Below are 21,441 nucleotides of genomic sequence, written 5' to 3'. Positions count from 1 at the left end.
GTAATTTTGAGGTGTCTCTAAATATTGCTTTTAAAGGATGTTTTAGAGTAATGGCTAAACCACCATCCTGTTTCCCTATTCAGTGAGCATACTAGCCAGCAATGAGGGATCACAGTAATTTCCTAGACATGTTTAAGCGAGGTAAAGACTATCTAGGCCATATTCAGAGATTAAGATTTGTTTTGTAAGCAATTTAATCAAAGTTTTAACAGTAAGTAGATGTAGGAAGCTGGCTCTGTATATACTACACCAAAGTAAGGTATAGGGAGCACAGATTCCAGTGGATTCCCAGAAGTATAGCAGAGACTAAAGCAGATAATACCTTACTCTCTTTTATGGTAGTGTGTTGCGCAGTCAGGGTTATCAGACGGTAGTGTTAAGCATTTGTAGTGCACACTCAGGCAAGAAATGATGTCACACACTCAAAGACTGAATACAGATCAACTGTTTGTATAAAAAGTTATTTTTATTTTTTTATTACTAGAACCCAGATTTGCTTAGTAGCAGGTAAGTGATACTTTCAATACAATAATTCTGTTCAAGATACAGTGTGTACTGGTTTTGTAGAAGCTTAGTGAAAATGAGTTGTACACTCTTTAGAATACTTGCAATTACTTTAGATTACTTTTTAGCTACTTTTCATTTACTTTTCTAACTTTGTGCAGAACAAACTAATCACACAGTTTATGCATTGCAGTACATCAGTAAGCAGGTTAATTCATTTGAACACACTAAGTTAATTTGTTGCAGAACAGGACAGGGTCAATGCTTAGACCATGTTTCAGAGAAAATCCACCATGCAATCCATGGAGGAAAAAGCAGTGTTAAGTTTGCAGGAAAGTAAACGGTTTTGGTAACTGAGTTTTGGAGGGGTAGAAAAAAGATTACCCAATGTTTAATTCTGCACTCGAGGTGCACCACCAGCCACACTAGGGTGGCCGGGTGCAGAGTGCAGGGGGGCCAATGCTAGTCAATGGAGACTAGGGCACATTGGTTAGAGGCTGCTCAAATGAAGATAAAGCGGCCTTTTAGGACAATATTTAGGACTTAAGGTAAGCACAAAGGGGGCCCCAAGGCAGCACCAAAACCACACTACGAGCAGCACAGGGGGAGGCGGGTGCAGGGTGCTCAAACAGTGTTGGGTGGCCAATGTTAAACTATGGAGATAGGCGGTTCTGTTTTCAGGCTGCAAGCTCAGACCAGGAGGTCTCGTCAAGGAAACCAACAGTCAGGGGAATGAGTTAGGATGCCAGACAACACTGGGGCACAGTTGGTTCTAGTCACCAGGACGCAGGGCCGAAGGATGTAGGGGTGTCTTTGGACATTGGGTTTCACCATACCGGGAAGGTTTCGGTCAAGTCGGTCGTCGTGAAGAGACTGCAGGCGTCGACATTGGACCTTGGAGGTGACACCCCTCGATGGATTGGAGGTCAGGACCACTGGGGATCCACTTCAGGTTCAGTGGACCATCTGATAACAGATCATGGACAGTGAGTGCAAAGGAGAGTCCTGGAGCAGGGGTTCTTGGTTCCACAGGGGCTTGATCTTCTATTGTGGACAGGGCCGCTTTCCTCAGGAGTCTTGAGTCTTTGTTGAAGCAGGGGATCAGTCCTCACCAAGTCTGGAGGTTGCTGATCCTTTTTGGAGCCGTTGTTTTCTTCACAGGGAAATTAGGAGCTGCGAGGCAGGTAAGACTGGGGCCAAGTCAGTTGGGCCTAAAGGCCGCACTGCTGCAACGTCTTCGGGTTCCAGTCTTTTGAGACAGATGATTCTGAAATCTGGGTTCAGGGCTGCCCCCTAAACACTATATTTGGGGGCGTTTTGAGGGTCTTGAGCTAGTACCCAATGGTCTACTGTCCTTAGGGTGGTCAACCCATGTGGGGGGACTGGGCATTAACCCTGACCCTGATTGCAAGATGGTGGGAACTGAAGAGTGGGCTTTACCTCGCCTCACCCACCTGAGTTGGCAGAGGTGGGCATACCGACCATCTGGGCTGTCATGATTCTTCCTGCCGAAAGGGGGGCGAGACAGGAAGGGGGCCTGCTCCTGATAGCAGGATAGACTGGGGTCGCAATGCAAAGGTGACAAGTCCTTTGAAGCAACCCTGCAACAGATGGCTCTTCCAGACCTGTGGGAGGTGTGAACACCTCCGCCTAGGAAAGGCTTTGTTTCTGGGCCCAGGGAGCGAAGGCTCCCACTGCAGGGGTCCAGAAACCTGTCTCGTGGTGGCAAGCTTGTGTTCACCAGTCAGGAATCCACCAGTGGTTGGTTTGGGTCAAGGGTCCCCTCTAGAAGGGACCCCTGAGTGCATGGAATAATTAATGACACTGGAATCAGTGCGGGTCTATTAATCTGAGATGTTTGATACCAAACTTCCCAGGATTCAGTAATGTCATTATAGTGCTAGGAAACTTGGAATGACCAGTTTCTAAACCCCAATACTTAGGATGGCTTTACTAGGCACTTACAATATCCAAGAATGCTTTAGTTATTATAGGGACCTGTCTGTTCAGGAAGCTAGGTCCTCACATGAGGTATAGGGCACCCTGCCTTAAGGGTGAATAACCTGGGCCTCATTCAGTGCTGGACAGATATAGCAACTCTTCACTTTTAGCTGCACACAACACACAGGCTGCAATGGCAGTGGTGCATATTTGTGGCGAGAGGTCTCGGAGGGTGGCATAATACATGCTTCACCCCTTAGAGATCTTTACCTGGCTAACATGCCCTTTGTATCATAGGTACCCCTTACAAGGGACTTACAGGTAGGCCAGAGTTGTGCCAATTATGGAAACAATGGCAGAGGTTTGGGAAAGAACATAGGCCCTGGGAACCTGATTGGCAGGGACCCAGGCCACACCTAGTCAAATTGCATCCGGTAACAGGAAAAGTTAGGGGGGCGACCATCCAGAAAGGGCTCTTTCCTACAGAAGATCACACACAATGACAGTTCATTCTGATACAAAGTGCTGTGCTTATGTTCTATTACAAATGAAAACGACAACACCCCCAACCAAAAACAGGCCCAGACCACCCACTTCAGCATAAAAGAAGAAACATAAACATGCAAAATTTGGGGTCCACCGCCCCGTAATCAAGAAAGGGATAAGGGAGATTAGAGTTCTTAAAGAGTGAGTTTTAAACAGAACAAATCTTTAATAACATAACTTCGAAGAGACAGGATTTCACTGAGTGCCCTTCATCACTGGCAAGAGACGCTAACCACTTTCTAGGTTTCGCCTTCACAGTGTTGTATTTAATATATCTTAAAAGGGACTTACATCCTGCCTTCTCTTCTTATTGGTCCGTATGCTTGCCACGGACAAATGCAAGCACAAGTTATTTTTTTTCCTTTGTCTGCCGCCTTTTAAGGTATCTAGCCGGTTTATAGTACCATCAGTAGCACAATATATTGTCTTTCTTAATAAACCAGTCATAAATCTTTCACTGAGTTTCAGTAACTTATATTGCACACCTGTTCACCAAGCTACAGTTTAAAACTAAAAACTGCTTATTATTAATCACATAGGCAAAACCTAATGCATTTACCAATGCTTGGTACTTTGAGCAGTGACAGAAATATATAAACGTCCTGCCTTAGACTATCTATGCTATCGGAGCGAAGCAGATAATAGGGTAAACCAATAAGAGCAGTTTTTCAAGGGTGCAGACAGGAGTGCCTCTGCTGTGTGGCCACAACATGCTGTGCATATAGCATATAGTTAAATAGCGCACCATTTCATTAAAAAAAGAATCTCAGCTGCAAGTTGCGAACACAGATATGCATCTCATTAAAAAATAAATCTCAGCTGTAAGTTGAAAACACACATACACATGTAATTATTGGTGTACAGGGTAGGATCTCTTCGTAGAACCATATCCTTTCAATAATTTCCACACCACTGGGGAGGATGTATTCTGGTATGCAAATCTGGGTCTGCTCCCTTTTGGGTAGGTAAAGCAAAATCTGCTTATTATTTTGCTACAGTTATATTCACCAGACATCTATTGGACAGCAAAACAGTTGTTTGGCACTTTACAACTAAATCCTTTACTGCAGTTCTTTTTACTGGAGGAGTATGGTTAATATTACCAGACTTAGCGCTAAGGAACTGGAGGGTTGGTCATATGACTTAAAAACCCGAAGGACTGAGTGAATGAGCCTCTGCAGTGATTAAGATTTCTTACTCTTAGGTCCACTAGGCCCTTCTATCCTTGAACTAGATGAATTATAGTAGGAATGGGGAAGATGCAACTCAATGCCATGAACTTTTTTCAAGCTAAAAATATTCTCCAGAATGGCTTTAGCTAAAAAGGCACTGTTCCTAGAACATCCATTGTACAATGGTTGTAGAAAACAATTGGGAGCACTGGGTTTGGTAAATAACCTCAATGTAGATATGCCTTAGAAATCCATTTGTGGCTTAATGACTGTCACTGCATCAGTACGCCATCTTAGAGGAAATATAACTAAACAGAAGAATTGTAAGAGATGCAAGGAGGGTTCAGTGAAAGGACACCTTGGTGATCTGCACCATTAACGGATCCATTTTTATACTGACTGAAGAGCTTTCTGCTTAGGAAAAAAATAACCTCTCAAATACCTTGCGGTACACTTGTGACAAATGTCGTGCCCAAAATGTTGTCAAAGCAGTTTTGACTATGCCCCAGATGTACCCCGCGTTTCTGGTAGTCCCAGCGGAATTGTTAAATTATGAAGTATGCTGTGATGCCCCAGGTCACACAGGGACACCCACCGATTGCAGTAACACCTTTCATGCTGCCAGGCCCCAACTTCACCAAGATGCCGCTGCAGACGGCACAGAGGTCACAATAGGGACCCGTCACAGTCTTTCAAGCAGCAGCCATAGGCTGAAATAAACCCACCTGAATAGAATGAAATCCCACACCAGGAGTCGACAAATGCAGAGGAGGCGGGAGTTTCTTGGGTGAAATAAATGTTCCTTGCTCCAGGATCCCCACGCCATGGCAATGTCAAGTGGGCATTTGTCATGGGGTGCATTTGTAAGCACCAGGCAAAGTCTAACACAGAGCAAGTACCAACGGTTGCAGTTTATGCAAACCACCACACTGCACTGTTGGGGGCAAATCGGAACCCTTAGGAATACATGCCTGTCCCACAGAAGGAGGGTCCTTGCCTTTGGATATCATGCGCTTATAGTCCTCACCAGCAACCTTACTGCACTCTGCCAGGCCAGTGAGGACAGCAAAGATGCACACAAAATCAGATTTGACTGTAGTCGAAAACGCACACTCAATGAGCAGGGGCTCCAATATTTACCTGGGCTTACTGCAGGCATCACACACATTACTTTACCAATCCTTTATCCAGGCAGCTCCTCCACCATGCAGCTAGCGCTGGGTAGTCTTCTCTGCAGAAAAACCTCCAATGCTTCTCTTACAGTAGGAGTCAGGTTCCTCATCCAAGGCAGGTCCTGAGTATTCCACCAGAATCCTTGGGAAAGAGGTGATGCCCCCTCCTCTGACTGGGAATATGGCTATGTGAGACACCAGCAATGGAACACACACAATTCCACAAAACCCAGTATGGTGCTGCCTAAGCACCGGCCTGTGAGAAGTCCTGGAACACCGGCTTGTGATGTTGTCCCCTTCCTAAACTCCAGCTGCAGAGAGAGTTTGTGGAATTTCCGGCAGAGGTCTGGGACTGACTCTAGGCCGTTCTGCCTTTTTGGCCATTCTTCACCAAACAGGCCAGCCATATTCCTTGCCTTTGAGTGTCAGCAGGAAGGAAGAATGGGTCTGGGGTCCCCAGCTCAGAAAAAGCAAACACATTTTACACCTATAGACCTGGCTGTATTAACTCCTCTAGGGGAACAAAAGTACGGGATGTGGGTAAAGGTTAACTCTGCACTTTCAAAGGAGGCACTGTCTCCTGTCTTCCCACACTCTAGAGCTTGGCTGCTAACACAAGCTTCAATAATTCTTTGGAAGGGCCCTGAAATATACATTGCTCGTCTGGCAGGCTACCTCCACCTTACATTCTGTACACCATCATTTTGTGCCAACTGTCAAACATGACATGCACACAAACTCCTTTCACAGACACATCTATGCACACATGCTACTTTCACGCACAATAGGAAGCAGCAAAGGATTCTCTTGCAAAGGATCGACAATTCGAACAATAGAGGCCAGAAGGCAACTCTTACTGCACAGATAACGAAGGTCTGTCATGCTAAACACATCAGTACACGGTAGCCCAGCAAGCGGATAGTTGTCATGCTCTTTGAAAGACAGGCGCACTTGGTGTATGCCTCCAAGCCACACATTCCAGCTCTGTACCGTGATCTGTTGAACAGTTAGCCTCAGCTTAAATGCATGCTAGCCCTGACAAGAAAGAGGTTAGAAAGCATCAGAGAAGCACTTCTTGGATAACTCAGAGGTGAGAACCCTCAAAAATCATGCAGGGGACATTTTTGTCTCAACATCAAGACACCCATTTTGAACATCGTCAATGCATCTCTACTACCTAGCAGCTTCCCGGCTGCACACAAGGTGTGACAGATGCTAGCAATTATGAAACAATCCAAAATAGATTCAACCCAGAGTAACTCAAATTACAGCCTTATTATGCAGCTAGTATTACTAGGCAAGTTAATTTATAAGGTTGTCACCACTCACCTCCACAAAAATATCAAGCAGGATTCCCTACTCCAGTACTAACTGTTTGGTTTCAGGTTAACAATGCAGCACAGAGCCTACTACCATCCAAGTTGATGATGCTGCCCCCTCTAATCTGAAAAAATGGACTTTGATGGCACCAACCTGCAGGAATTCAGTTTGCATCTAATGAACAAAGCCCAGTTGGTCAAGATGAGTGCCTCCCAGTCTGAGCTCATTACTTCATCATGAAGCATCCTTTTAATGCTCCATATCCTCTCCAGTAATTGTTGAATAGTATGCAGAGAACCTGGGAGTCCTTCCACAGGGGCTCATCAATAGAATTCCCCAATATGTGGAAGAAAACTTTAAACAAAGGTCTTATTTAGCTGTGACATCTATGACCTTTCCACTGTCAGCCTGGATCTGCACAAACTACGTAGGAGGTAGAAAATTGGGGAAAACTTAGTATAATATATCACACAGTAAAGTAATAAAGCAATTGGACTTACATCCTCATTCATGATGCAGCTGATGTTTCAAATGGAGATCCAAAAATGGAAGCAGAGGTCCAGAAATTAAAAGGCCCCAATCAATTCCAGAAAAATATATCAGTAGCACATTTCCAAACCTAGCAAGGTTTATATGCTTCCTGCAACAGGACAACGACGGTTGACAGAAGCGTGATGCTAAAAAAGTTAATAGAAAACTATATTTCTGGTCCAGGTTGTGCCACCTTCCTTCCCCAAGGAGTTTATTCAAGTACTGATAGAAGAGAATGAAGGAGGTTCTCAGACTGTCAATACTATTACAGAATGTGGATGAAGACTGCATTTGAGAAAGCAAGTACTGGCAAAGCCAGCAGGTCTAGTCTTGGCAAGCAGGTGCACTATTTACTTTTACTTTGTAATCCAAGCACATGAACCACAAAAACAGAAAGGAAAAACGCATGCCATTATTGAACCGTGGCAGCTATGTGCTTGCAATAAAAAATGTGATAAAACAAAATAACCAAGTCATATAAATTTAGCAGAAAACACTGCAGGTAGCTCTTGTAGGCAGGTGTATTTAGAACTAAAATAGGGGAAAGAATGGAAAGAAAAGGCACTGGCGAATTATTGGACCAAGTGCTGGCCCTGAAGGGCATTTCATTTCAGGCACATATGATCAGGTAAAAGCCTCTCATTTACAGTGGAAAAGAGGCAATGGCTGAATCGGGCTGACCCGTTCTGCCATGCTCTATGACATGGTTGGCGGAATCAAAATGTGAAAGAACGCTGCACCGACTAATGGGTGAAGAGGAGAAAAATCCCCACTATTCCTGTATCTATCTGTACACCTATAGTTTTTTTTTTTTAGTTATTAATTTTTTATTAAATGAAGCAGGCAGAAAAATAAAGCTGTCTCTAGGCCAGACCTAATGAGACTACCTTGACAAAAAAGACCCATCTATTTTTAGGTCTCGCCTGACCCAGCACATACGCTGGTCTGGCGAGACTTTTTGTGAGGGCTCAAAAAAATGCTACCATGGCCAGCCTAGAAATACAGTGCATGTGCGCGGGCGCGCGCTTAGGAGTAGAGGCTGGCAAACCTCGTCATGCTCATCAAGAGCCCGAGATCACTTTCACGGCGCCCCTTTGATGTTCTCGTTCAAAGAACATCAAAGAACATGTTGTTGTGTTAATGCTTTGCTGCACCCCTTTGACTTACAATGTGCTTTCTCTTTCCACAAACTGTATGTTTGTGTTTCTTTATTTTGAGATGCTGTTAGTATTACTGTTTTGTGACTTCAAGAACATTAAGGAAATGTTACTGTGAAACTGGACAACGTTCACAGTGTTTATTTCTGATCGCAGCGGCTGCTTCAGGTCAGTTGCACCATTCAGGGAGTCCTTTCGTTGGCGTTTTCATGAGGACATGGTGAGGAAGCTGGAAACTTTTGGCACATTCTCTTTAAAAGCACAGCATGTTGGCGACTGGTTAATCGATTAGACCTATGTAGCGCTTTAGATCTCAAAGCGCTATGGTGGGTGCAGCAGTTACAACTCATGAAATATGGGGTGCAACTCACAAGGAGGGGGCAGGTTTGAGTGCGCATTGGCTGCAATCAAACTTTTAAGATGATGGGCTGTGTGTATCCATTATTAGCACTCACTCTTCGCTAAGTGATCTTGTTTGTTTTGTTGTTGTGTTAATGCTTTGCTGCGCCCGTTTGACTTACAACGTGCTTTCTCATTCCACAAATTCGATGTTTGTGTTCCTTTATATTGAGATGCTTTTAGTATTACTGTCATACACACAACCACAAGTACAACCACACGCACACAACCACACACCCAACCACACACCCACACACACCACCACACCCAACCACACACAACCACACACCCAAAACCAAACACACCCAACCACACACCCACACACACACACAAACACCCACAACCGTACACACACAACCACACACACAACCACAACCACACACACACACAACCACACACACAACCACACACACAACCACACACACACACAACCACACACACACACACCAAGCATTGGCATAGCCAATAGGTCTCGCCTTTGGGACCTTATAAGTGTTTAGCCATGCAACAGTTGATGTGTTTGCACCAAGGATATTGTGCTGCATAACTAAATACTTAGAAGGTCCTAAAAGCGAGTCCTATTGGCTATGCCAATGCTTGTTGCTACTATGGTTTGGTAGGTTTCAATGAGACCAGAGAACTAGAAAGCGTTTTTGATACTATACATTTCTATCTTCTGCTCTGGCTCTATCTGAAATCCATGAAACAGTGCAAAATGGTATGCTGGAGAGCACTAGCCTCTGCAGGATAGGGGATTTGCACTTGCCTATTACACACTAAATATTTAGAACCGAAAGGTTCTTAATATTTGAAGGGCCAAGAGGAGAAAGAGGGAATACACTCTCCTGATTCAAAGTATTAGTCCACGTTAAAATACTCCACTATTGATCTTAACATAGATATTAATTGTAAGAAATGGTTAGTTACGGAGGGAGGAATGATGGGATGTCCCCAAGTGAAGCAACCACTCCTGAAGTGGTGTAGGAAAAGGCTTTTCTTTTATTTATTTTCCCTCACACACCCTAGTGGTGTCATGCTTCATCATCGGGACACCACGACCCCTATAAGTCGTGGTGGGCTCAACCGGTATTTCAGGGAGCACTTGGATAGTATATCTGGCCAGGGGGATAAAGATAAAAAATCCACTGTCAGACCCCAGTATCCCTTTATTCTTGGGTCTGGCAGGAATATTAAAATTAATTAACAATAGGGTGTTTGGAATATTATGGTACTAGGACCCTAAGGCAAACATGTTTGTCCTTGCGTGCCCAAAAGGACTTGGTGCTGGACTTTCTTCAGGGCTGTGTCCCCCCCCTGGAGGGGAAGAACAGGGAATTACCCTATACTATCTAAAAATAGGGCAGGTAGTTGCTCCTTTATATGTCGCAATTAATTTTAATGTTGAATCACTCCATCCCGTTTGGAGAGTGGTAATAACCCACGTGAAATCACGCTTGAACGGGGGTACCCGGATTCATGGGTCTTCCCCTGCTGCGGACCTATTTGGTGCTGATTCAATCGGCTTGAAAGCAAGATTTGCACTTGCCACCTGGACCACATTTTGATTGCGTTCAAAGTGAGTGCTTCTGATGTCTTCTGGGTGATCTAGAGCAGGAACCTGCCTCGGACAGGCATCCAGTTTTCGGGCTTGTCACCTGCAGGTGGATCTGGATCCAAGGCAATGGAATCTGGATTTAAGAGGAGCTGTTTTAGATGCACCAATATGATGCTACTATTCTGGGCTTGGGAGGCAGTTGGGGGTTGAATGTTTGGCTTTGAAAAACAAGGAGAGGGGCTCATTAAAGTTCAAAGGGACAGAGCACCAGAAACTATGTAGTCAAAAAGATTTTTCTCTTTGGACTAGTATATAAAATGGCACCTTAGATAATCCACTTATACCATTCTATCAAATACACACCATCACACTCTATATATCACTCCAGATGAAATGTTGGAAAGTTACCACTAAGGAGAATTGCATTAGTTAAAAAACATCACATTGAGTTTATTAGTATGTTAAAAATCCCATTTTAACAATGGGTCAAACAACAAAATAACATTATAAACACAGTTTGCACAAACAGACAAATCAATAAACATAGAACAAAACTTGATCATTAAAACAATAAGTTTTTTTTATCTCATTCAGAAATGACAAATGGACATTTATACAGAAGGAAAAACAACGACTGACACCCAAATTGTGTCTCGACAGTGGTACTTTGTAACTTATGTGGACAAAGAAAACTGGGAATGATTCACCCTAGTTTCTAAAGTTATGTCCCAAAACAAATTAGACCAAAAACGTATGCGTCGATGCCTTTCGGTGGTGTGGAATCATAAAAACCACCTTCTTCAAGACTGGCAATATTTTTCCTCCGTTAGACAAGTTTAGTGATCATTCCTAACATAAAACATAATGTGGAAATGAAAAACAGAGAAACACGGTCGATATACTGGAGGACCGTTTTCCATGACTATTTGACTAACCCGATCAGTATCCATCTGTGCCATTTTTCGAAATAAAACTTTTGATGTTTAAGTTTATCTATGTGTATTTCTTAATGGGCACATAGATAGCGCCTCTATGAGATTATTTGATTATTTCAACATGGCGGTTTCTGATCTTTTTAAAGTTGAACTACCACGTAGGTTTCCTTTTATCTTACGGTTACCACGATGCGTTTTTGAGTATTCTTGACCATCTCAAGATGGCGACTTTGATTATTCAAGTAAATAGACCAAGATGCAACTACTACGTATAGATCTTCCCCTCTTTCGCTTTCTATGACGGATATCACGTGACTAGTTACGAGTACTTAATGTGGTGCTCAAATGCCGTCTTTTCGATGAGAGGGACGCACTAAAAGACGTACGTACAGACGCGTGTGTAGAGCCATTGAGGTAAGAGCTAGATAGTATTAATCACGACTCTAAGGTCTCTTAATAGAAGGAATTTTATATGATCAGGCTTTTAAAAAAAGTGTTTCCCTTTGTTTTAAAAAAATTATACTGATGCACTCCCTGTCTTTAAATGCATACTGGCAGTGATAGTTTACAAATTTTGGTTTTTTTCTCCATATTATTAAGCGACCTGAGTGTAGGGCTTTCATTGGCCCTTATTGTCAAATCTCGTGTTGCAATAATGAAAATGGGGATTGATAACGTAATGAGTTTCTCATTACTTCAAGACATCGGGGGTTATGCTGTTACCATAATATAGTAGGCGGTCCACCTCTTTAGGTTTAACATGGCCTCCCTAATATCTGTAGTATTGGTTATGTTATAAATCCCTTGTATGCGATCTAATGAATTCAATATAAGGGGCTGAGATGAATATGCGTCACTAATTGAATATTATACACATAGGTGCTTGCCTTCAATTAACTCACCTTCATTTTATTTTATTTATTTTGTTTGTCTAGCCTACTCTATAATACCATCCCCTGTTCAGTAAGACCTCTTTTTAGATGACGCACGGCTATTCCAACAAACTCGTGAGAGGGTTTTTAAATTGTGGGTAAGTGGCTGTTATATACTCGAATAGCCTCTAACACTTAGTATCCACATTCCTAATATTGCATATTTTTGACCTATTTTTTGACTATATAGATCGTGTCACCCCCGGGGACCAATTGATTAAAACAAACCATTATATGGAGTGAGACCCCACCTGATTATTTTAAGGTGAGAGGTCACAGTGAGACCAGCTCCTCAAATATACTCTGGGTGAAACAATGTAGACGGTCCACTAATTAACAAATTAATTGAGGTATTTCCTCTCTCTTTCTTAATCAAAGATAGATCTAAATCATCATTACAATTCTGGCCGTCTTCAATCCCAGAAGTCCATTGCCAGTGATTTTTATTGCGGCATGACCAAAGGTACTAATGCAATCATGATTGAGACTTATAATGGTATACATGGGCAGAGAGATTTTAGAATAATCAATTAGCTCTCCATATAATAAACAGTTACGAGCGTGGCATGACGTATGATGAGTAGTCTCTCTGATATATTGTGTTAGTATGATAGTGTGACGGATGAGGACTTATTTTTCTTCAATCAGAGCGCTCCGAATGGGATGTTGGAAACCCTATGTTATAGGGTTTCGGAGATAAAGAGCTAAATTGACATATTGTTAACACTAAGACTGTCAGCCTTGTATTTTTAACATCGATTCTCTTATCTTTTGGAAGTGCTAAGATAAATTGTATATATACTGTTTTTAAATTTTTTCTCTGTTTTTAATTTCCACATTATGATTTATGTTAGGAATGATCACTAAACTTGTCTAACGGAGGAAAAATATTGCCAGTCCTGAAGAAGGTGGTTTTTATGATTACACACCACTGAAACGCGTCGACGCATAAGTTTTTGGTCTAATTTGTTTTGGGACATAACTTTAGAAACTAGGGTGAATCATTCCCAGTTTTCTTTGTCCACATAAGTTACAAAGTACCACTGTCGAGACACAATTTGGGTGTCATTTGTTGTCTTTCCTTCTGTATAAATGTCCAATTGTCATTTCTGTATGAGATAAAAAAAACTCTTTTTATTGTTTCAATGATCAAGTTTTGTTCTATGTTTATTGATTTGTCTGTTTGTGCAAACTGTGTTCATAATGTTATTTTGTTGTTTGACCCATTGTTAAAATGGGATTTTTAACATACTAATAAACTCAATGTGATGTTTTTTAACTAATGCAATTCTCCTTAGTGGTAACTTTCCAACATTTCATCTGGAGTGATATATAGAGTGTGATAGTGTGTATTTGATAGAATGGTATAAGTGGATTATCTAAGGTGCAATTTTCTATACTAGTCCAAAGAGAAAAATATTTTTAACTACATAGTTTCTGGTGCTATGTCCCTTAGGACTTTAATGAGCCCCTCTCCTTGTTTTTCAAAGCCAAACATTCAACCCCCAACTGCCTCCCAAGCCCAGAATAGTAGCATCATATTGGGGCATCTAAAACAGCTCCTCTTAAATCAAGATTCCATTGGCTTGGATCCAGATCCACCTGCAGGTGACAAGCCCAAAAACTGGATTCCTGTCCGAGGCAGGTTCCTGCTCTAGATCACCCAGAAGACATGTGAAGCACTCACTTTGAACGCAATCAAAATGTGGTCCAGGTGGCAAGTGCAAGATGTTTAACTAATGCAATTCTCCGTGGTGGTAACTTTCCAACATTTCATCTGGAGTGATATATAGAGAATTATAGTGCGTATTTGATAGAATGGTATAAGTGGATTATCTAAGGTGCAATTTTCTATACTAGTCCAAAGAGAAAAATCTTTTTAACTACATGGTTGAATGTTTGAGTCTTATGGTGAGAGTACCTGCATCATCACTAGCTCTGTCACAGGATGCAGTGCCTTGTCCAAAGCTTTTGACTTTTAGGAAAAAGCGCTCAACATTAACTGACATTGAACCAGATCTCAGTGAAAAGCAGGCTGTCAACAACACTTAGGGACATTGTTCGCCCGCCACCGTACCTGGAAACTGGACGGGCCACCACAAGTGCGGCGGTGCCGCCATGGGGATTAGGATGCCACCGCCACCTGTAAGCAGCACCCGCCACAATGCAATTGCATGCACAACGTGGCAGGCACCGCGCGGTGCCTGCCACATCGTGCATGCAAATGGAGGGGGGTACCATGGGTCCCCCCCCCCCCCCAAGTGCACCCCCAACTCCCTCAACCCCTGGGGGCCCGCAACGGTCCCCCGAAAGTGAACTCCGCCTGGCTTTCAATGGCGGGGTCTCCGCCATGGAAAGTCATGCACCGCCGCCCATCCTAATTTGGATGGCGGTGTCTTGCAGACACCGCCACCATATTGGAGCCCTTTTCTACCCGGTCGCCTGTCTGACCGGCGGAAAACCAGTGGATGCTCTTTCAGTCCGCCGGGGTCCCCACCGCCATCGTAATTTGGCAGGGGGAAATAACAGACGGGCGGTGGCAATCCGCCCCCCATCCTAATAGACCCCCAAGTGTCATATGCAAGTAATGATAACATGCTGGTATCCTTGGAGTTGTCAGAGTTCAAGCTCCACTTCCCTAAGCAACAACAGAGCAGGGCTCGATCGAAAGAGCAAAAAAAAAGGGCGAAAGAAGACACCCCTGTCTAGTTCCCCTACCAACCGTCCAAGACTCAGAGTTCACAACCCACCCTGATACATATACAGGGCTCAGTGTACAGGAGTTGCATCAAGGCACAGAAGTTGGACCCGAACCCCATGCCTCATAGCACAGCCATTAAACATTCCCACTCTGCCATACCAAATGCCTACTTAATATCAATTGAAACAAATGCTATCTCCCCCTCACCGTCCGCGGTGTCATGTAATATATGGGGAAGTCCATGCAGGTTGTAGGTGGTACTACGTGCTGGCATTAAGTTGCATTGGTCCTCGTGAACCAGCTTATGGACTAACCCCTGTAACTTAGATGCCAGAAGTTTGCTTAATATCTTAATGTCTGAGTTAAGCATGGTAAGGGGCCTGTACGAGGAAGGGTCAGCCGGTAAAGACAGGACCATAGCCGCCTGCTTTGCGAGGTAGCCACCTCAGCTTGGAGCTCCACAATAGAACCTTCAGCCACCCAGACCTTATCAGATACCTTGCGGAGGTCCGTGCACAGGAGGTTGACCTAGAGGGCCAGAGTTTCATTTGTTCTCCAGGGCCACCCTAGAGCCCTGAATGGAAGCCTGTATTTCAGCCCTTGTTGGTTGTTCGGTGGAGAGCTCTGAATCCTGGCCCCCCTGCTGGTGGCCTAGTGTGTGTGCCGCTACGAGGCAGTCGCTGGAGTGGTGTTCCCCTGTGGGAGCCCAGAATGTCCATTTTAGATCATTAGTTTGGTGAACTAATGATCTAAAATGGACAGTCATATCCAAAATAGAACGAGATGCAAGGGGAGGCGATCTAGAACTTAAGTTATCTCGAAGGGAGGCCTTCATGATACTAAAATTCAACACAGCCTCTAACGGATTGAATGAGGTTTCTGAGCTTTACAAATTGAGCTAAGATGGTATTACCCGAAACCATGCCCAATATGTGAAAAGCTTTATTTGCTCCCTGTGTGGAAATTCCCAATGACCAACAAGCCCCGGCGATCAATACATGTCATCACGATCCCCATTAGCTGCGAAGATTCTCCTGGACTTCTCTGTTAATACATATGAATATCGTTTGTAAAGTGTGCACATTGTCATGTTCACTCTTTCTAATACTCAGTATATATTCTTTCGCATAATCCTTTCCGCAAATAATTCTTTTGGCCACTCAGTTGAATTTTATTCCACATTGTGGCCCTAAACTCCGGCACTGTCGAACATTGAGCTCCCGCCATTTTGAATTGGGCATACTTCCACATCAGTCCTACATCTATGTCTACCACAAGAGTTAAAAACATCGCGATCACATGATCCCCACGTGATCGGCACCGGCGTTCCCTATCAACTTAAGATAGGAACCGAGATTCATTCAGGTAAGCCCACCTTCTGGTCGGCCCACATAATTGTTAACATTTCTTCTCTCCTTTTTCAAAGAAAAACCGTCTTAGTCTTCATTGAGTACTTCGCATTTTTAAGCTGTCTCCGATCCAATTTTTTTAGACCCAACTTTAAATTGCAATCAACGACTCCGGCTCCGCGAGTGATATACTATGTCCTTCCTTGCTGACTGACCGCGGCTCCACGCCGTCTAGAAGTGCTACACGCCTTCTCGAGCTACGTAAGGTATTGAATTAGAAATAAGATATGGAATGACTATGCCATGGTCACCACTTCGCCTGTACTGAACCCAATTTATTCTATTTCACAGTCCATGATTGATTCTTCTAATACCGCAGCTACTTGACATTTGAAAACTTGATCTTATACACCGAGACTGCAGTGACGCGCCACATCTCATGTAAGCATGCGCTGATTGAGTAGTTGTTCTTAACACTTTTTTGTTTATATCACCAGAATCAGTATTCCATTTCCTCCGCTTAGTGCCTTATTCTGTCTTTTCAGAGTCCTCATTGAATTAGATCGGCTGATCTTCTTTGTACTTGTCAGAGGTAATTAAGGCTACACTGAGTTCCCGCAGTTTGCATTGAGAGGAAATTGCATTCCTTTGTATTACTCACGAAGGATTCTTTTATTTTTCACAGGTCCTGATGAGAGACCCTTTAAACTAAGTGTTCTCGTAACGCGTAGACCTTAATGTGTGACCACTAGAATCAGAAATTGGTTTAAAATCAAACAATTTTGAGAGTGAATTTTTTCATTGATAATATCTGTGGTCTGACAAAATAGAATATTAAGTGTTTTTGATCATGTTTTTTCACAAGATTGACTGCGTTGTGTGAATGTTTTATCGGTACCAGTATGTTTGGAATAAAGAAGAGTATTCTGTCTAGAATGTTTGAAATGTATGTTTGAAAGGTGTGTCGTTCATTTTGCGTATGATGTCTCATTTATGTGATTTGTAATGTTTTGTTGTGATTCACTTTATGGAAGGACGATAAAGTTTTTTTGATACTATGAAATTGATCGATTAAATCGGAAAAAGAAATTCTTCCAAGCATTTTGTTGTTTTTCAAAATGGGTCCTCGCAAGTTGATTTGAGGGTTAAACAGTAGCAGTATTAGCATATCTGTTGTTTATTCTAACTTTCTAAAAGTGGCATTTGCTAAACTGTAATTTTAAATCCAACTGTACTATAAGTTGTGATTCTAAATTGTGAGGTCAGTGACACTAAACTTGAAAATTCTATCTCTTCACAATTGGAAGTTACACTTAAAAGATGTAATAAGGTAACCCCGGTGGTATTCTATGGGAGAGAGAGGCCTTGCAGAAGAGAAAAACTAACTTGGTAGTTTTTCACTGCCAGGACACATAAAACTTAAAAGTACATGTCCTGCTTTTTAAATACATGACAACCTGCCCTGTGGGTTATACAGGGCCTATCTTAGGGGTGACATTCATAAAAAGGGAGGGTTTAGGCCTGGAAAGAGGTTTAACTTGTCAGGTTGATATGGCAGTGTAAAACTGCACCCACAGGCTCTGCAGTGGCAGGCCTGAGACTTAGTTATGGGGCTACTTATGTGGGTGGCACAATCAGTGCTGCAGGCCCACTAGTTGCATTCAATTTACAGGCCCTGTGTACATGTAGTACACTTTACTAGGGACTTATAAGTAAATCAAATATGTCACCTGGGTATGAGCCAATGTTATAATGTTTAGAGGAGAGAGCACATGCACTTTCACATGCAATTAAGCACTGGTTAGAAGTGATAAAGTGCTCAGATTCCTAAGGCCAACAAAAACAAGGTCAGGAAATGAGGAGAAGGAAGGCAAAAAGTATGGGGTGACACACCAAGTACCTATGCACCGAGTACTTCTGCTTGACACACATATGGACACCTCAGGTCACGCTCTGTGGGTTTCAGGGTGCTTGTTTTTTCTTCCATACATATGCTAGTTCTTTAAGGGGGGGGGGCTATAAAAGTAAAAACAGTATTCCACCATAAGGAACTTTGAAGTATCTCTCTCAGATGACACATCTTGAGTCCTTTAACAATTCGCTACTGTCGATTTGAAAGACTACTACTAGTACGCCATGCAAACGTCACTGACAACGTTTGAAACCGCATATTATCACTAGTTAGGCACAGCTCCCTCGAGTCGTCCATTTGAGAAGAATGAAACTTGTGGCAGCCAACAGCATAAAAGCTACCGAGACTCTAGCACATCGGACTGGTTCATAATGATCCTCAAGCAAACACTCCATCAGCTCCCTGCGAAACGGTGTACCCTTTCGGAATCACCATCTTGCACTTGCCAGCCCCCTCTCAGCCACGCCGGACAGATCCTCACCTTTAGATCCACCATGGCTGCCTGCGCGCTGGGAAAGAGACCGCCGTAGTCCACGGGGTTTCTTAAGCAACGTGCAAGGGGCGCAGCCGGAACTGATGTCACTACAAACATTCTGCTACCATCTACTAACTCTGTTGCCATCGTCGATTGATTTGCAGTTTGCCCACTTTAGGGGAATGACGAGCAGTAATAACGAACTGAGCTTCAAAAGTCCTTCAAAGACGACCATTATCACTTCTTAAGGAAAGTTGCTTATTCAAAGTTTCAAAGTTTCAAAAGACCTTTATTCGAATTTGTTAAAATTCATAAAAGTACCGACACATCAAAGAACATATACATGCACATAATACAAAACAGTTAAATAATTTACATTTCATAGTAACAAAGCAATTCATACAAAGGTTAGACAGTAAATTCCATTAACTTATAAGGTTTTAGCAGTAGTATTTTTTGACTGAATCTGATTACAAGGACTTATTATTTATTTCATGAAGTCACACACTCGTTACGAAGTATTTTCAAATATAACTTTCGTGCCTCCTAGAGTAATACCTAACATTTTCAGACACAGAACGCGAAAAGGTGATATATGTTTAGGGAGAACACTTAAGGTCATACATACCACAAAAGGTAGATCAGACTATATATAGTTTAATCTATGAATACTTATTTGAGGAAACAAGAACAAGGCAGAGCAACGCGGTCCCGAAAGTGAAAGAGGACCGCGCTCTTGTCTTATGGGGCCATATGTTTGAAACACATGGCCCCATAAAGATAAGAAAAGCCTTTACTACAAACGTAAAGCAACCGAGCCAGTCCAACTGGGACGGCTCTAAAAGAGAAAAGTGTACGGCACTAGACGCTCTTTTCCAATGGCTGGCCACCGTTTAGCATAAACGGTGACGCCAGCCAATGGAAAAGAGGGGCGAGGCGTAAAGCCCACTAGAAAAATCTACCCTAACTCATTAAATCTCGCCAGCGAGACTGCGCATGTCTGCGCAGTCTACGCCAGGCGAAACCTAAAAACATTCATCCACTTGGCTAAACTGGACTACATTAAAAGTAGTTCACTGAGAGAAGAGCTCAGAGCTTTGGTCTAAGTGCAGCTAGCAAATGCTGAGCTTCTAAGACTTAACTGTAGGGCACATGCTCTGGCAGCATGAGGTGTGATCTCTCATACAACAGGCATAGTATGGGCACACCAAAGTTGATACAGGTGAAAGTTACCTTACCTTGCCTATTTTGGCTTTACATTCAGGATCCACGGGTGCTTTTCCATTCATCACAAGTGTTTTCACAGATTCTACATTAGAGTCAGGAAATGTGGGAAAAGGAAGATTATTATTTAAGAAATTAACATAGAATAAAATAAGTTACTCTTTAAAACTGATTTTTCAGTTTGGCTATGCTTTTCACAAGCCCATGCATTAAAGGCCTTTTGAAGTCTGACCTCCAAGTCATTATTTTTTACTGATGCAACTTACAATAAAGAACATTGTGCTTAGATATAGGGAATACAGACTTCTAATAATGAAGGTTATGTCCCCATCACCACGCCAATGCTGCAAGTACATATGTTTCTCCGTGCTGTTAAAAGTCTAAGTTTGTAATGGTTTTGCTAGGGACTATATTTGATCAATGTTATTGTTTGATCCAATAATGAAAAAACTCTAATTGCCTTTACAAAGAGATTTGTACCTGAATTCGAGAGGTTTTTCGAATTTCAAAAAGCTCTCGAAGTTGAAATGTGGTCTTATTTGTCAGTGTTCAGTCCCAAAAACCCAAGCAGGTTCCATAGTGTCAAAGTCATCGAATTATATGGGGTTGACAAAACAGCTCATAAATACATTTTATTTCTAGAATTCAAGCAAAACTATTGCAGAGATGCAAACGGAAGACAGCTGCCTCAAAGCCGCTGAAATCGATGGTATTGCAGTGAGCCATTTTATGTGCCTACTCAAACAAAAAACGCACATTACATGTTACTCGAAAAATATGCGCCTATTCATGTTGAATCCCATCTTCCCCTGCTATAACATTTGAACCCTCTGACCAGCACAACACTTATAGAAATCAAACAAAGCTTTTTTTGAAAGTGAAAAGTAGTCATTAAAAAAAAACAACTCGTTTAACTAAAATACTAAAGCAGTTGCAGCTCTTTTAATCACTACGAGCATGATCTTACAGAATATATAATGCACGGATCTTGGATGGCAGCAGCTCCACAGTGGTCCTCATGTTATGCTCTCTATCTCCAAACAGCACTATAATTATAATGTTAGAACCCTTAGCTCTTCTCAACGGTTTTGTAACTTAGTTTCCAAAAAGGAGATAGCCATTTAAGCCAGGGTGTGGAATTTATATTGCTCGAGCCATGGACATGAGTGGGATTACTCTCAAAACAAAACGTTCTAATATCTAGTTAGTCTGCCAAACAACTAGATATTAGCTCTCGTTCTCCTGCTCCTGGTACAACCATAAAACCATTTATTTCAGTTTATAGTAATAATTGCCATTGTGCCTCTTTGTTTACATTTGAGGTAATCAGATAAGCAGAACCAGCCTGTAGCAAACGTGCTGCTCACAGCCAATCAGGGAGGGAGAAAGTGGATCCCATTTATTGGTGTCAAATGTATGCAGGACTCCTATTGGTTCAGGGAACTCATCCTTGAGTTCATGGCAGAAATACTGCAAATGCACCGTTGACTAATCAAAACAGGTTTGACAGGGGGCCAGGAGATTAAAATAAACCAGACAATCTAAATACATTGGCGATATCATAGGGTGGTGGCCCAGTTGTGGCCCTTCACGGGAGAGTTGCTTTACTCCCAGTG

General features: G+C 42.6%; 1 protein-coding gene across 3 annotated transcripts in view; it reads right to left on the bottom strand.

The window, feature by feature from the left end:
- The window catches only part of PARP2 (poly(ADP-ribose) polymerase 2), a 402,899-nt gene that overhangs the window by 222,684 nt on the left and 158,774 nt on the right, over window positions 1-21,441 (bottom strand). For all 3 annotated transcript variants that reach the window (XM_085618532.1, XM_085618533.1, XM_085618534.1), the window contains one exon: window positions 19,840-19,910. In XM_085618532.1, the coding sequence (XP_085474658.1) occupies window positions 19,840-19,910 (71 nt within the window). The remainder of the gene's footprint in view (window positions 1-19,839; window positions 19,911-21,441) is intronic.

The sequence above is a fragment of the Triturus cristatus genome, chromosome 7 (assembly GCF_964204655.1).
Source record: "Triturus cristatus chromosome 7, aTriCri1.1, whole genome shotgun sequence".
Classification (NCBI taxonomy): Eukaryota; Metazoa; Chordata; class Amphibia; order Caudata; family Salamandridae; genus Triturus; species Triturus cristatus.
This window is presented reverse-complemented; position numbering and strand designations above follow the sequence as displayed.